Source organism: Chenopodium album, chromosome 1, assembly GCF_948465745.1.
Source record: "Chenopodium album chromosome 1, dcCheAlbu1.1, whole genome shotgun sequence".
Lineage (NCBI taxonomy): Eukaryota > Viridiplantae > Streptophyta > Magnoliopsida > Caryophyllales > Amaranthaceae > Chenopodium > Chenopodium album.
Window position 1 is genome coordinate 9,559,273 of NC_137834.1, and position 13,308 is coordinate 9,572,580.

At 32.3% G+C, this 13,308-nt stretch overlaps 1 protein-coding gene and 1 long non-coding RNA gene across 4 annotated transcripts; both read left to right on the forward strand.

Annotated features, from left to right (window-relative positions):
* Positions 1-869: 869 nt before the first annotated feature.
* Positions 870-6,037, forward strand: LOC145558950 (uncharacterized). 3 transcript variants are annotated; one of them, XR_014092645.1, is made up of 7 exons: positions 870-1,316; positions 1,431-1,544; positions 1,693-1,798; positions 3,001-3,065; positions 3,182-3,256; positions 3,789-3,922; positions 5,628-6,037. It is a non-coding gene; the product is annotated as an uncharacterized LOC145558950 (long non-coding RNA). The 3 variants fall into 3 exon arrangements; XR_014092642.1 differs by having other exon boundaries at positions 2,556-3,065; positions 3,182-3,922; XR_014092633.1 differs by having other exon boundaries at positions 3,182-3,922; positions 5,628-6,036.
* A 5,980-nt stretch (positions 6,038-12,017) lies between these two features.
* On the forward strand, positions 12,018-13,298 carry LOC145641923 (uncharacterized). The gene is made up of 3 exons (XM_081692956.1): positions 12,018-12,507; positions 12,602-12,738; positions 12,862-13,298. The coding sequence occupies exons 1-3, from the start codon at positions 12,237-12,239 to the stop codon at positions 12,961-12,963; spliced, it is 510 nt and encodes a 169-aa protein (XP_081549082.1). The 5' UTR covers positions 12,018-12,236; the 3' UTR covers positions 12,964-13,298.
* Positions 13,299-13,308: the final 10 nt, after the last annotated feature.

Consider the following 13,308-nt stretch of genomic DNA (forward strand, 5'->3'; position numbering starts at 1 on the left):
TAAAAAAAAAATAAGTTACACCCTAATATAAATAAAAGTTATTTATGTTTTATTGATAAAAGTTATACAAAAAAATGTAAAAGTTACCATAAATTCAGCAAAAGTTACCTTATTACTATACATCGCATGAATACAAAAGTTTTTGAGTTATAAAATTGAACTTGAGTAGCTTTTATTAATCCAAACTAAACTTATTACATTCCATCAAATTATTATAAAGTAAAATTTAGGAAAAATTATCGAGAATAATCCCACCTTTGAGGCGTCCGCGAAAAATGATTCCACCTTTGGGATATTTTTAATAAATAATCCCACCTTTATATCTTATCCGCTCCTGATGGTCTTAAGTGACCGGTTACCGTTAAAATGATAATCTTTTTTGGGTTTAAAGTACACGTGTCACCATACAATTTGTCTAAAATTTTAAATTAAAAAAAAGGCAGTCAGCCAACCACCCCTTCCACCAGCCCCCGCACCGCAATACAGATCGGAGAAACCCATCAGATTGGAGCTCGTAATTCGGCAATCAACCGTGGCTGCATCGCAATTTGGCGATCAATTGTGGCTGGTTGGGATTGCAACCATCAGATCAAGGAAAGGGGAAGGAGGCCACAATATGAATCGGAGCAACCAATAGATCAGGGAAAGGGGAGGGAGGACGGGGAAGGAGAGAGCTGCCAGAATCGAAACAGGGGAAGGGGAGGGGAGGGGAGTTGGGATCGAGGCGGAGAAGGGTTTTCGAGGGTTGGGAATGGTTGGTTTTAATGGGTTTTCGTGATGGTGGAAGGGAGGTTGGTGGTTTGGGGGAGGGGGAGCGGGGGCGTCGACGTTGGGGGAGGCAGTCTAAGCAGTTGACATGTGGGGCAAGGGACTCCGGTAGCAATGCTGGCGGGAATGGGTGGTACACTACTACAAATCCCTTATTTTTTGGACGCTATTGGTTCGACGCAGTGTATGGGTGTCCACGTAAAAATAAATTCCCGCTTATTTTCGACGCTTTTATGTGTCGAATTAGTTCTTGACAAGAAAAAGCGTCGACAAATTCGTATGATTTGCACGTGACTCAAAGCAACCCAAGGAAAAAAAAAGAAAAAAAAAAGAAATGTCATAAACCGGCTTATACCCACGAATATACCCAAAGTACCACACGCTTAACTCTCTTTTTCTCTCTCTCTCTAACTCTTAGATCTCAGCACATCAACACAAATTTTATGTTCGTTCTTGTTCATCAATAAAACTCCTTCGTCACTAAAATCCTCTTCTTCGATCTTTCAATTTCTGGATTTTCTCTCCTATTCTCAATCATGGTGCTCGAGGTTTTGCCTTCTACTCAATCTCATATTGAATTGCTTCCTAAAACAATTTCAAAATTAGGGTTTTCAATTTTACTGACATTCTTTTATTCCCCCTTTTTTTATTGGAATTTTCAGGCGACTATGATCTGCATCGATAATTCAGAGTGGATGCGTAATGGTGATTACTCGCCCACCAGATTTCAAGCTCTTTCTGATGCTGTTAATCTCATCTGCGGCGCTAAAACTCAGGTTTTCTTTCTCTCTCTTCACTTCTTTTAAAACCTAATTTACAATTTGGGGGTTGAATTTGTTATCAATGGTGTTTTTTTCATGAATTTGGTAGTTAATTGTGGATATTACTTGATGGGTTTTGATGATATTGATTGATTTCGTGTAGTCTAATTCGGAGAATACTGTCGGAATTTTGACTATGGCTGGAAAAGGTGTTCGTGTTTTGGTCACTCCCACCAGTGATCTTGGAAAGATATAGGCTTGTATGCACGGTTAGTTTTCGGTTGATATATCGTGAATTGATTAACATAAATCTTGATTATGCATGTTATTGAATCTGTTGTTGTGAATGCATGATTAGAAAGCATGGCTTTTTAAAAAACTTTTGTAGCATGTAACTTAGCTGACTTGAGGATTATCACATTACGTCTCGTTAGGTTGATTTTAGGGATAGAAGAAATTAATGGGTTGGATGGCATTTGGTTTTCTAATCGTATTAGAATATGAAAATTCCTGGTGGTTAGGTTAAGTCAGTGGCTATTGAATAGAATTAGTGAGTGGCTAATATATGTTGATAGATGAAATTGGTACAAGGTGAATGACTATTTTCAGGATTTTGTGCTATAATACCGTTCAGAATTAATTTGTTACATTTAATTGTTGTGAAATAGCATTGAATTTATAGTTATTTTATAGTAGTAGAAAGCCATTGTATTGGAATCTAGGGATTTTTTGTATGTCGTGTTTGGTTGCTGATTTTGGTCAGACTTAGAAATTCATGTTTTTTTTTCCCCAATTTTGGGTCTAATTGCAATTCTTTGAGAAATACTTTGTGGGTATTTCACTTTAATTTAGGGTTCTAATTGCTTAGCATTCTTACACCTTTATCTCTGATTGTTCTTCTTCATCCCTTAATCTCTCGTTTCTGTCCTTTAATATCTATGTTTAGTTACTTTTTTTTTTTTTTTGAGGAAAAATCTATGTTTGGTTAATTATCTGAGCTAATTCATAGCATTTTGATCTTCCCAGGCAGGACAAAAGAATATTGGGAGTGAAAAGGGTAGCAAATAGCATCGGATTATTTTAGAAATGGTCCTTTGTTGCCTGATGTCAAGGATCCAAAGCAGATTTATTTTAGTTGATTGTTTGTAGTGTTGATTACTGACTAGATTTATCTGGTTTAGAAGCTTCTAATTGTCGAAGCCAATTTGATGCATGCTTGGTTGAGGACTTCAGGTTTTTGTTTGTAAGTGCATGTTTTGGTACGTGTTATTTTTGTTTCATGCTTGTTGCTACTATATCTTATTTTGCTAGTAAAGTTTGCTATTGTAATTGAATGGATTATAAAGAAGGATATACCGATATATGTTTATCTTGGCTCATTTGTGAATAAGGTCATGATCATAATTCTTATTGTGTTTTAAAATTTTGACTTTGATATGAGAAGCTGATTTGATTGTTTAATTTTTGCTAGAAAGGAATTCAGGGGATATACAACTTTATATTCTAAGAAGTTGGATACTTCTTTAAAAACCAAAGGTTTTGTTGATCCATCATCTTATCTATTTGCTCTTTTAATTGTCGAATCACCTTATTTTGTGTACAAAACTGCAAGGAATTTTGAAGACTTAGCAACTTACCTTATTTGATTGCAGGTTACCCAAAGGAGTCTTTCTACATTGGCCCGCTTCATGATGAAATCTGCAATTTGAACCAGTGGCCTTCTCAAGGTAAGCTTGTTATTAAAGCTCAATTTTTATTTTATTTTCCTTGTTAGAGCTTCTACCAAATTGGAGACCAACTATGGAAGCATAGCATAGACAAATTCTGTAAGTTATACAATTTCATCATGTCCAATATATGCATTGTCCAGGCTTGTGGTTTGTTGAGGGACATACTCTACTGTCAGTTTTAGGCGGTCTGATCTTGTTAGTTTCTAGTTTTAACTGGAAATGGCAATGTTAAGGAATGTTATATCTTTTCTTCGTGTAACTTTTCCAAGAATGTATTGGTTTGTTTAATGAGCGTCCATAGACCCTGTAGTTTCATACTGTATTAAGGTTGTAGTGGAACTTCCTTGACAAAGATCAAGTCACTCCAAATTTTCCTAATCAAATAGTTTCATGTGTTGGTTGTGTCTTTTCTTTTTGCATCTGGTAAAAGGGTATGACAACGAATTATTATGAATCTTTAGTGATTTGAGATATAATGAAGTGATGTGTTGTATCTTTATCTGCTGAGCTGATCTGGACTTAAGCTCAGGAACTTCGAAGAGAATCCATTGAGTCTCCATTTCTAAATCTGATCCATTCGTTCCCACCCATTGGGAACACCACCATGCATCTCCGGGTCTTCTAAACAAAGCATCCGAATTCTTAGGAAAGGCAAAACATCAGGTAACATTTAGAGCTTGTGTGAATGCTTGCTTGTGATGTGTGTGTGTGTGTGTGTGTGTGCCCTGCTCCCCTGCTACTGCTTGTCCTGCTCCCCTGCTGCTTTTATACTACTTGTCTGCTCTGCTCCCCTGCTACTTGCTGTAAAGCTCCCCTGCAGCTTGCTGTAAAGATTGAATTAAGTAACATTTAGAGCCACTTTTTGGAGGAAAGCTAATTATAACATATGATGGAATAATAGCACCAATATGTTGTTGCGTGACTTGTGAGTTATGTATTGGATATCAAATTTCTGATATTGGATATTGATTCTCAAACTTTGGTGATGAGTAATGGAATTAATAAGGTGTTCAATTGATAATAGATTCTCAAACTTTGGTGATGAGTAATGGAAGTGAAGTAAAGGGTACCCGTTTTGCCTCTGAACCAGTGCCTTTTACGCCAAAAAATAAAATAAGTTTTGCATTTTTTTCCATTAAATACAAAGACTTGCACATATAAAAACTCAGATATTTTCATTAATAAATAGCTATAATGTTTTACACTTTAATAAAACATACAAGAAAAAAAAATTACAATGGGAGCATAACCACAATAGCAGGGGCATAGCAACATCAGCATCAGGAGGATACATCAGCAGGGGCATAGCAACATCAGCATCAGGAGGATACATCAGCAGGAGCAGAGCAAAATGAGCATCAAGAGCAGACATCAGCAGCAGCAGAACCAAAACATCATGCAGCAACAACAACAACAGCAGCAGCAGCAAAGTGCAACACCAGCCACGAGCAACTACAGCCACACATACATTCACTATAACAGCCACACAAACCGGATTAATATTTACAGCAGCACATACATTCACTAAAATAGCCATACAAACAACTAATTTGAGCCATGTAACGCATCAGAAAAATGATCTAACACAACCTGCTAGAATAGATTACTTTTAACCTGCTAGAATGGCTGCAAATTCTTATGTGTTATCATGGTGTTGTAAGAAAATCCTTTTATCTCTGCTTGCTTTTCTGCCCTTGTGTAGAGCTTCTTATGGCTTTGATTTTTCTTAGAAAATTTCATGAAAAATGCATAGACAAGGGTGGACTAAGTTGGTGACTCCTATAATGTGTACCTTCGTTTATTTTCGAAGAAGGGATGCTTTGTCTCACTGCTATTCACACTAGCGATATGTTGCATTATTGCCTTATTGCATTATTGCCTTTGATAATGCTTTACATTCAACCCCACAAATAACCTTACAAATAACCTTACATTCAACTATGATGCATTGATGTTTGTTGTTCTTAAGTGTTGTTGCTGTTTGCTTTTGTTAGTTTGCTTTTAGCTATCATCAATTTGACTATGAGCTTTATTATGGCTGAAGTTTGGGGATAAAAATGCCTTTGTTGTTAGAGTTGTTACCTCCCCTATTTTGAATTTGTTATGTGATTGTTGAGGTCTGATGATTTTACTTGCTCTAATTTTTACAAAAAAAAAAAAAATACAAAATTTCTCATAAAAGATGGATGAATAAATAAGACAAGTAAAATGAAAGTGAGATGAATTCAAACAAAGCTGATGTACATATATCTATATGAAGTATGAACTGATTGTGATCAAGTTATTCATATGTGTAATGGTGGTTGCTCTGGTAAAAAATGATTTAGACTAATTTATACTTTGTATTTTTTTTTTTTTTTTTTTGAAGATTGGAAAAGGCAATGTAGGTGCAACAAAAGAATAGGCCGGGACACTTGAGCATCAACAAGCGACTATATCGATCAATGTGGCCATCATCTATCTATTTTGGTTTTTAGTCTTATATTAGTGATGTATTTATTTAGGGACAAGCTACATACTATAATATGCGACCATTTTTTTTTTTAATGATTGTAATGTGTTGATGTTTTCTTTTCTAAATTTGGTAATTAACTACGTACTCTTTTTATTGTTGATTAATTATTGTTTTTTTTTTAATCTAGTTATATAGAATTTTTGTTTATTTTTATTTTAATGTTATTAATTAATTTAATTTATGATAAATATCCCAATTATAATGTATGTATGATGATAATAATTTGATAAAAGAAAAAAAAAGCTGAAAAAATAAATCTAGACGCTTTTTAATGTCTACATAATTGCACATTTTTAAATTTCAAAGACTTTCCCGCCATACCATAGGCTGACACGAATAAACGCAAGACAACAAAAAGTGTCGCTAAATTTGATTATGTGGACAGGAAAAAACGTCGCTAAAAAACTACATACATTTGGGATAATGCGCGAAATACGTAATTTTCGACGTTCGTACGCTTTTTTGTGTCCTCGAAAAATTTTCGACTCATGGATTTGCGACGCTTTTTTATAGCGTCGAGAAATAATTTTTCGACGCTTTTTAGCGTCGAAAAAAGGCCTAAAAAGCGTCCAAAAAACACGCTTTTTGTAGTAGTGGTAGGGAGGGTGGTTGGGGTTGGTGGGTGGTTTTTTCAATTATTCAATTAATTTTTTTTTTCCTTAAAAAAATTAAAATTTTTAAAATTTTTTTATTATTATTTTCTTTGACCAATCACAATGCAAGTTGACACGTGTTTGGTAACTTGTTATAACAAGTTACATGACCGGTTGGGACCATTAGGAAAATTTTGGGTATAAAGGCGAGATTATATTTTGCGGACGTCCCAAAGCTTGGATTATTCCCATCAACTTTTCCTAACATTTAAGTAATTTAATCTTCATCTAATATTGTTATTGGTTAATACTTGAACATAAATTGAACAAAATAAACGTTGAGGGTTGAGACTGAGTTAAATCTATATCTATATCTATATCTATATCTATACTTAGTATTTAAAAACACAAACCACAACTTTTTCAAATGACACGTGGCATCATATATAAGTCACTCATTACCCCGGCCCATATGGCACATGTCACCTCCCTTAATATTTATATTTAAGTCTTTATGCATTCTACAACTTGCAAATTCAATTAAGTAAAGTGTTTCATTTCCACCATAATAAAGTAAAGTTCAATTAATTAATACACAACTACACATTATATCTATTCAAAAAAAAAAAAAAAAAAAAAAAAAAAAAACTAACTGAGCGATTTCCCTCAATAATGTTAAAACAAAAACAAATTCCCACTATGCACCCATTTAAAAATAAATTCCCAAAATACCGTCCATGTAGGATTGGTATTTGGTTTGGATTAAAACTGCTAACAATATTAATGAAATTAGGTCTCTTTGTGCTAAACAGTAATAATGTGGGCGTTCTCTTTCATGTTATTGGCTAAGACATGGTTTCAGAAAATAGACCTCCTTTTTATTGACGGGTCTCTTTGCCTCCTTACTTTTTAAAAAAAAGGTTAAGGAAGAAAAGAGACCTGTTTATTGAAATAGGCAGTCTCTTTTCTGAAACCGCTAATGATAGTAGCGGTTTTAAAGCTATATTCCTATAACCGCTATTGTCATTAGTGGTTTTAAGGTGAAAAAAAAAATCACACCCAACACCGAACCTACATGAACGGTATCTAGGGAATTGGTTTCCAAATCGACGCACAAAGGGAACTTATTTTTATTCTAACATTATTGTGGGAAATTGCTCAAAAAAGCTACGTAATACATAAATATATAAATTATAATAATTTTTGTTTTCATCTCATAGACTTTAAATATAATTTTAATTAATATGTCATTTCATATCCCACAATCTTTATGTATATATATCTAACTAAATTCCTTCATCTTCTTTCACAGTTCTATCCTCACTCTTTTTTATGTTTTCCTTTTAAGTTATAGAAATAAAGCATACCTACATATGAAAATAATTAACCCAAATAACAACCCGTGCATTAAACAGGCCAAAAAGCTAGTTTATATTAATGTATGATACTAATAAGCCACATATTCTTAGGTGCACACTCATGCACCTAGAAATAGGTGTAACAACAACACAATATGAACATTAGCTTTTCAGAAAGTGAACATTAGGTTTCTTCCCTTTATTTTTCTCCTTCATTTTTTTTATTTTCTCTCTCCTCTGTTTTTTTTTTTTATTTTTTTTTTATTTTCCCCCTTTTTCTACACTTTTTTTTATCGAATTTGTTTCTTACAACATGAAAGTAGTTATTAAGTATGAATTTTTGTGTGAATTACGATTTTGTGCCTTAATTTCGATTGATTAAGGTATATATGAATCTTTGAATTTACAAATTATACTCTATTTTTTCTCCTTCCTTCTTTAATTCCTTTTTCCTCTGTTTTTTTTTGTTTTTTTTTTTCTATTTTTCTCGTTTTTTCGATTTAACGATAAAATATGTTACTTACAATATGGAATTGGTTGTTTATTTGATTTTTGAATTCATATGAATAGTTTTTTTTTTTTTTTTTTTTTTTTTTTTTTTTTTTTTTTATAGCTTCGATCAATTTCATTTGTGTATGAATTTCATTTGATTTTCTGCATTTTTTTTTTTATCAATGAACATAATTACATAATCATGCAAAATATGAACGTATGCATAGGTTCCCTTAAATGTGAACATTAGCTTTTCAGAAAGTGAACATAAGCATAAAACATATGAACATATGCATTTAAGAAAGTAAACATAACAATTCAAAATATGAACGTAAGCATTGGTTTCCTTAAAGTGAATATAACCATTTAAAAGGTGAACATATGCGTAAAAAAATATGATCATATGCATTTAAGAGAGAGAAGATATGCATAAACAAACTTAATGAGAACAACAAATATTTACTATGAATATTTACATTATGAACATATAAAATATTATTATGAACATAAGGCATTTTATTATGAACATAAAAAATTGAAGAAATAAAAATAATATGATTATGAAACATATGCATCATAATTCATAAGTATTAAAAATATGAACCTATGAATTCAAAATATGAACATATGCATTGGTTCATTTTTGAATGCGTATGAACATAATTAAGCATTTCAGAAGGTGAACATATACATAAAAAATATGAACATATGAATTTAGAAAGTGAATATAAGCATTTCAGAAAGTTTACAAACGAATTCAAAATATGAACATAAGAATTCAAAATATAAACATATGCATTTCGAAATGTGAACACAAAATATCCGTTTGATTTCACTAATTTTTTTGACAATTCCAGTAATAAATTTTGAACAATATTCAAACAAAATTAAGTGATAATCATATAAATTCAAACAAAATTAAGTGAAATTTACATAACATTGCCTTTTTGGGGAGGATCCTTTTGATTTTGCATCTCTTTTCTAATGTCCATTGAAGTTTTTGCAGTTTTTTAGTGAAAGAATGAAATAGAGGAGAGAGAAAGTGAAAAAGAGGAGAGAGAAAATCATATAGAAGAAGAAGATTTTTGAGTTTGGAAATGACGTTATATTTATTAGGTGTGGGTGGGTTTATTGGGTGTGGGTGGGTGTATTGCAGTTTTCGTGTTTTTAGTTTTAGGGCTTTTTTTAATTGGGTTGTGTGTAATTAGGCTTTTGGGTTACGTTGTTACACCTATTTAAGGTGCACAAGGGTGCACCTTAGACTAATTGCTAATAAGCATCCGAGCAATAACTAACTCGAGTTACTTAGAATTATTAATTTATATACACATAAAAATTTTAGCACCACTATGACAAAATTAGTTGTTTGGGAAGACAAATGTTTTTTTATGACAAATGAAAATGTTCTATATTTTTTTTTTTTGACACGGAAAAAGGTCTACAATTGGTCTTGTATGGACCCGGTCTACAATAAATTATTGTAGACCCAAAATTTGACACTTACAAATAATATAATCACATTCTGGATGATATAATCACTTTTTTAGATGATATAGTTATCTTTTTGTGAGTCATATTTTGATCTCATGTTAAACCATTTAATGAGATTATATAATTATCTTTAGGATGATAAAATTTAAAAATCATCTTTTGAATGATGTAATTTACTATTTGATACTTTTTATAATGATAAATTCACTTTTTGAGTGATACATTTACATAATAGTTTCAAGATGATATAATCACTTTTGTAATAATATAATCACATTTCGTATGATATAATCACATTCGTATGGTATACTAGAAGGTTGGGTCTACAATAAGTTATTGTAGACCGGGTCTATTCTAGTCTTAGGGCGTGTCCGGCATTAGCTTTTGAGTAGCTTTTAGTGGTTTGACCAAGTCAAACTACTACTTATCAAAAAATGTGAGTGTTTGACAAAGTAGTGGTTAGGGTAACTTTTAGTGGTAGAGGTAGCTTTTGTGAAAAGTTAGAAAGATTAGCTTTTGAGATTAGAGGTACCTTTTCAAGTAGCTGTTGAAAAATTAATCTATGGTTTTAAAAATAAAATATTGATTTTTATATGTAACAAGCTAGTCAACCACTACTTTACCGAACACTCATATCTAAATTATTTATCTTCACAACTAACAGCTTGTTGACAGCTAACAGCTACCTACACAGCTAACAGTTACCTCCACAACTACAGCTACCTTCACAGCTATATTTTGCCGAACACGCCCTTAATAAAAGGTCTATCTGATTATGCAAAACTTGTTAGATTTGTTTCTTAAATTTATCAATTGTAAAAACTGTATATCGAACCTGTCAAAAAAAAAAAAAAAAAAAATTGTACCTTGAAGATCATGAAAAAAAAATTGGTCTTAAATATATGGAGGTTGTATATCTTATGTCTTTTTATGTTGCAAAAATATGGAGCTAGTTTTGCCTTTTACCAAAACGTTCCAAGTTTTGATTTTTTAAATATATGGAGTATAAAATAAGGTAAAGTTATTTCAAAAGATTTCAATGATCATTGGTGTGTGACATTACTTTATCTTTTGATAATTTTGACAAATATTCTTAAAAGTGGGGAATATTTTTGCATCAATTAATGTTACAAGTCATCATCCATGGTCTTATTCATCTTTAAAATTGTAGACCCAAATAATAATAATAAGACAATAAAATTATATAAGTATCAAAGGAGCTGGACAAATAATAACAGCCAATCCAATCTTTTGCATCCCCCAACTACTTTACAATACAAATTACAAACCTAAGGTTCATACTCAACATTCTTATAACCAATCACGGAGAGCCGTAGACCTTCCGATTCTTAGATAAGGTGTTCAATCCTTACATGTAACAATAATGTCAACAATAATTCTTCCCATCATTACACTTTTATCGAATTCGCATAACTCTACAAAAAAGGTAAATCTTGTATACATATGGCCATATAACAATATACAATAAGATTAGTTATCTCAAATCACATACAATTGATTGATATGAATTTGTTAATTCATTCGACGAAAAAGAAATAAGTCAACTTTATAATGAAATGACAGTTATGTATGATTTGGACAATCAAGTTTATCTCTTTATTTTTATAACTTGTATATACTTGGTGTGCAAAATCAATTTTGAAAAAAAGGAATAATAAATAATAATCCATATTTAAAAAATTATCCTACACTTTCACACTTTGTTAAGATAGTAAGGGACTACTTTTCATTGGAAAACTTCAAACCTGAAAAGGAATGAATCTCAAAAGAAATCAAATTATAAATTATAATACTTAAGATTATCATTTCCAATTTGTAATTAGTAGTTTTTAATCACAAAAGTTCTTGATCACTTCCGTCGACAGTGCCGATGACGGCCAAATTAGGACCCCACTTTAGGATGACATCAACCCATATGGGTCCCTTAGCAAAGGCTATATGCCTATATTTCAGGCACCTTCTTTGGTGCTTAATTGACCAACACATGATTACTAAATTATTAGTTTAGCAATTAGGATACCATATTATTGTTACATAAAATATAAAATGTACGGACTAAATAAAAAATCGTTATACTATTTTTCTCTGCTATTTATTTTTTTTCTTCGTAATTTAAATAGCGTTAAAAAAGTCAAAATAGAAAGAACAAATACAGATAGAAAGAGTAATTAATAATAAAAAAAATCCGAGCTCACCTAAATCTAAGTTATTATAAAAAATTGCCGTCCAATGTAGGAAAGTTGTAGGTATATATACCCATAACTTAAGTTGGGTGAGATAGTCATAGACTCATAGTGGTAGTACAACAACAAAGATATAGCTAAATAAGCTAAGCTAAGCAAAGTAGTGTAAGTTGAAGCTTTCCTTGTTTAATTAATGGTGGTGGGAACCCCCTTAAGATAAAGACTTGTCCTTATTTTCACTTCTCTTCTCTTCCCCTTATATTCAATCTAATCTTAAAACATCCATTTTCTTTCTTCTAAGAGGGGGAAAAAAAGTGAGAAAAAATGGGGAATTGCCAAGCAGTTGATGCAGCAGCATTAGTGATACAACATCCAAGTGGTAAAGTTGAGAGAATGTATTGGCCTATTACTGCTAATGAAGTGATGAAGATGAACCCTGGTCACTATGTATCCCTCATCATCCCTCTCCCTCTTTCCGACGACGAAGCCGGAGCTTCGGATAAGAAGAAATCAGTCCGGTACACCCGGGTTAAGCTGCTCCGACCTACGGATACTCTTGTCCTAGGCCGGGCTTATCGCCTCGTTACTTCTCAAGGTTGGTACCATGTTGATCATTATAGAAAACTTTCTTTTGTTTGGTCTTGATGTCAAAAAGTGACTAACTAACCTTTGTTGTTTGATGGTGACAGAGGTTAAGAAAGTTCTTATGGCGAAAAAAATGGCTAAGGCAAAGGTGAATGAAAAGGGGTCAGGAAGTGACAAGCTACAAACAAGTGAGGGAAAAGATAGAGAAGAAAAAAGAAATGAATCAGATAAAAATGATCAGGTAAAAACAGAGGAAAAAAACTGAATATTTTGATACTTTTGAGTTTAAAGTTTTTCTTTTTCATTAATATAATTTGGTTAATTTGTTGAAGAAACTAATAGGGATTGAATTTGATGAAAACAGGGATCAGACCATGACAGACAGAAATTAACATCAAGATCGATGAACTCGAGATCGAAAACATGGCGGCCTTCTTTACAGAGCATTTCTGAAGCTACAAGCTAATATCCAAAAGACTGAATGAAGATCATCAATATGGAACTAACAAGCTACCTTATTTTCAAGAAGAAAAGACTTTTGAGAGTTTTGTAAAAGGGAAGGAAATAATGGGCTAAAGGAGAAGGATAAAGGGGGGTCAAACCTCTTTTCAAGTCCAGTTTTGATGCATCTTAAATGCCAATTCCTGTGTATAGATAGATAAATGAAACTATAAATCTGGAAAAAGAAGGGTGCAAAAAAGGGCTGACTGTTTGTAAATCTGGAAAAATTGTGCTAATGTAAGCTTGTATGAATTTATGTTCCTTCTCAAAAATGACATGAATTTTGCAATGTTGTTCAAAGGATCAATCT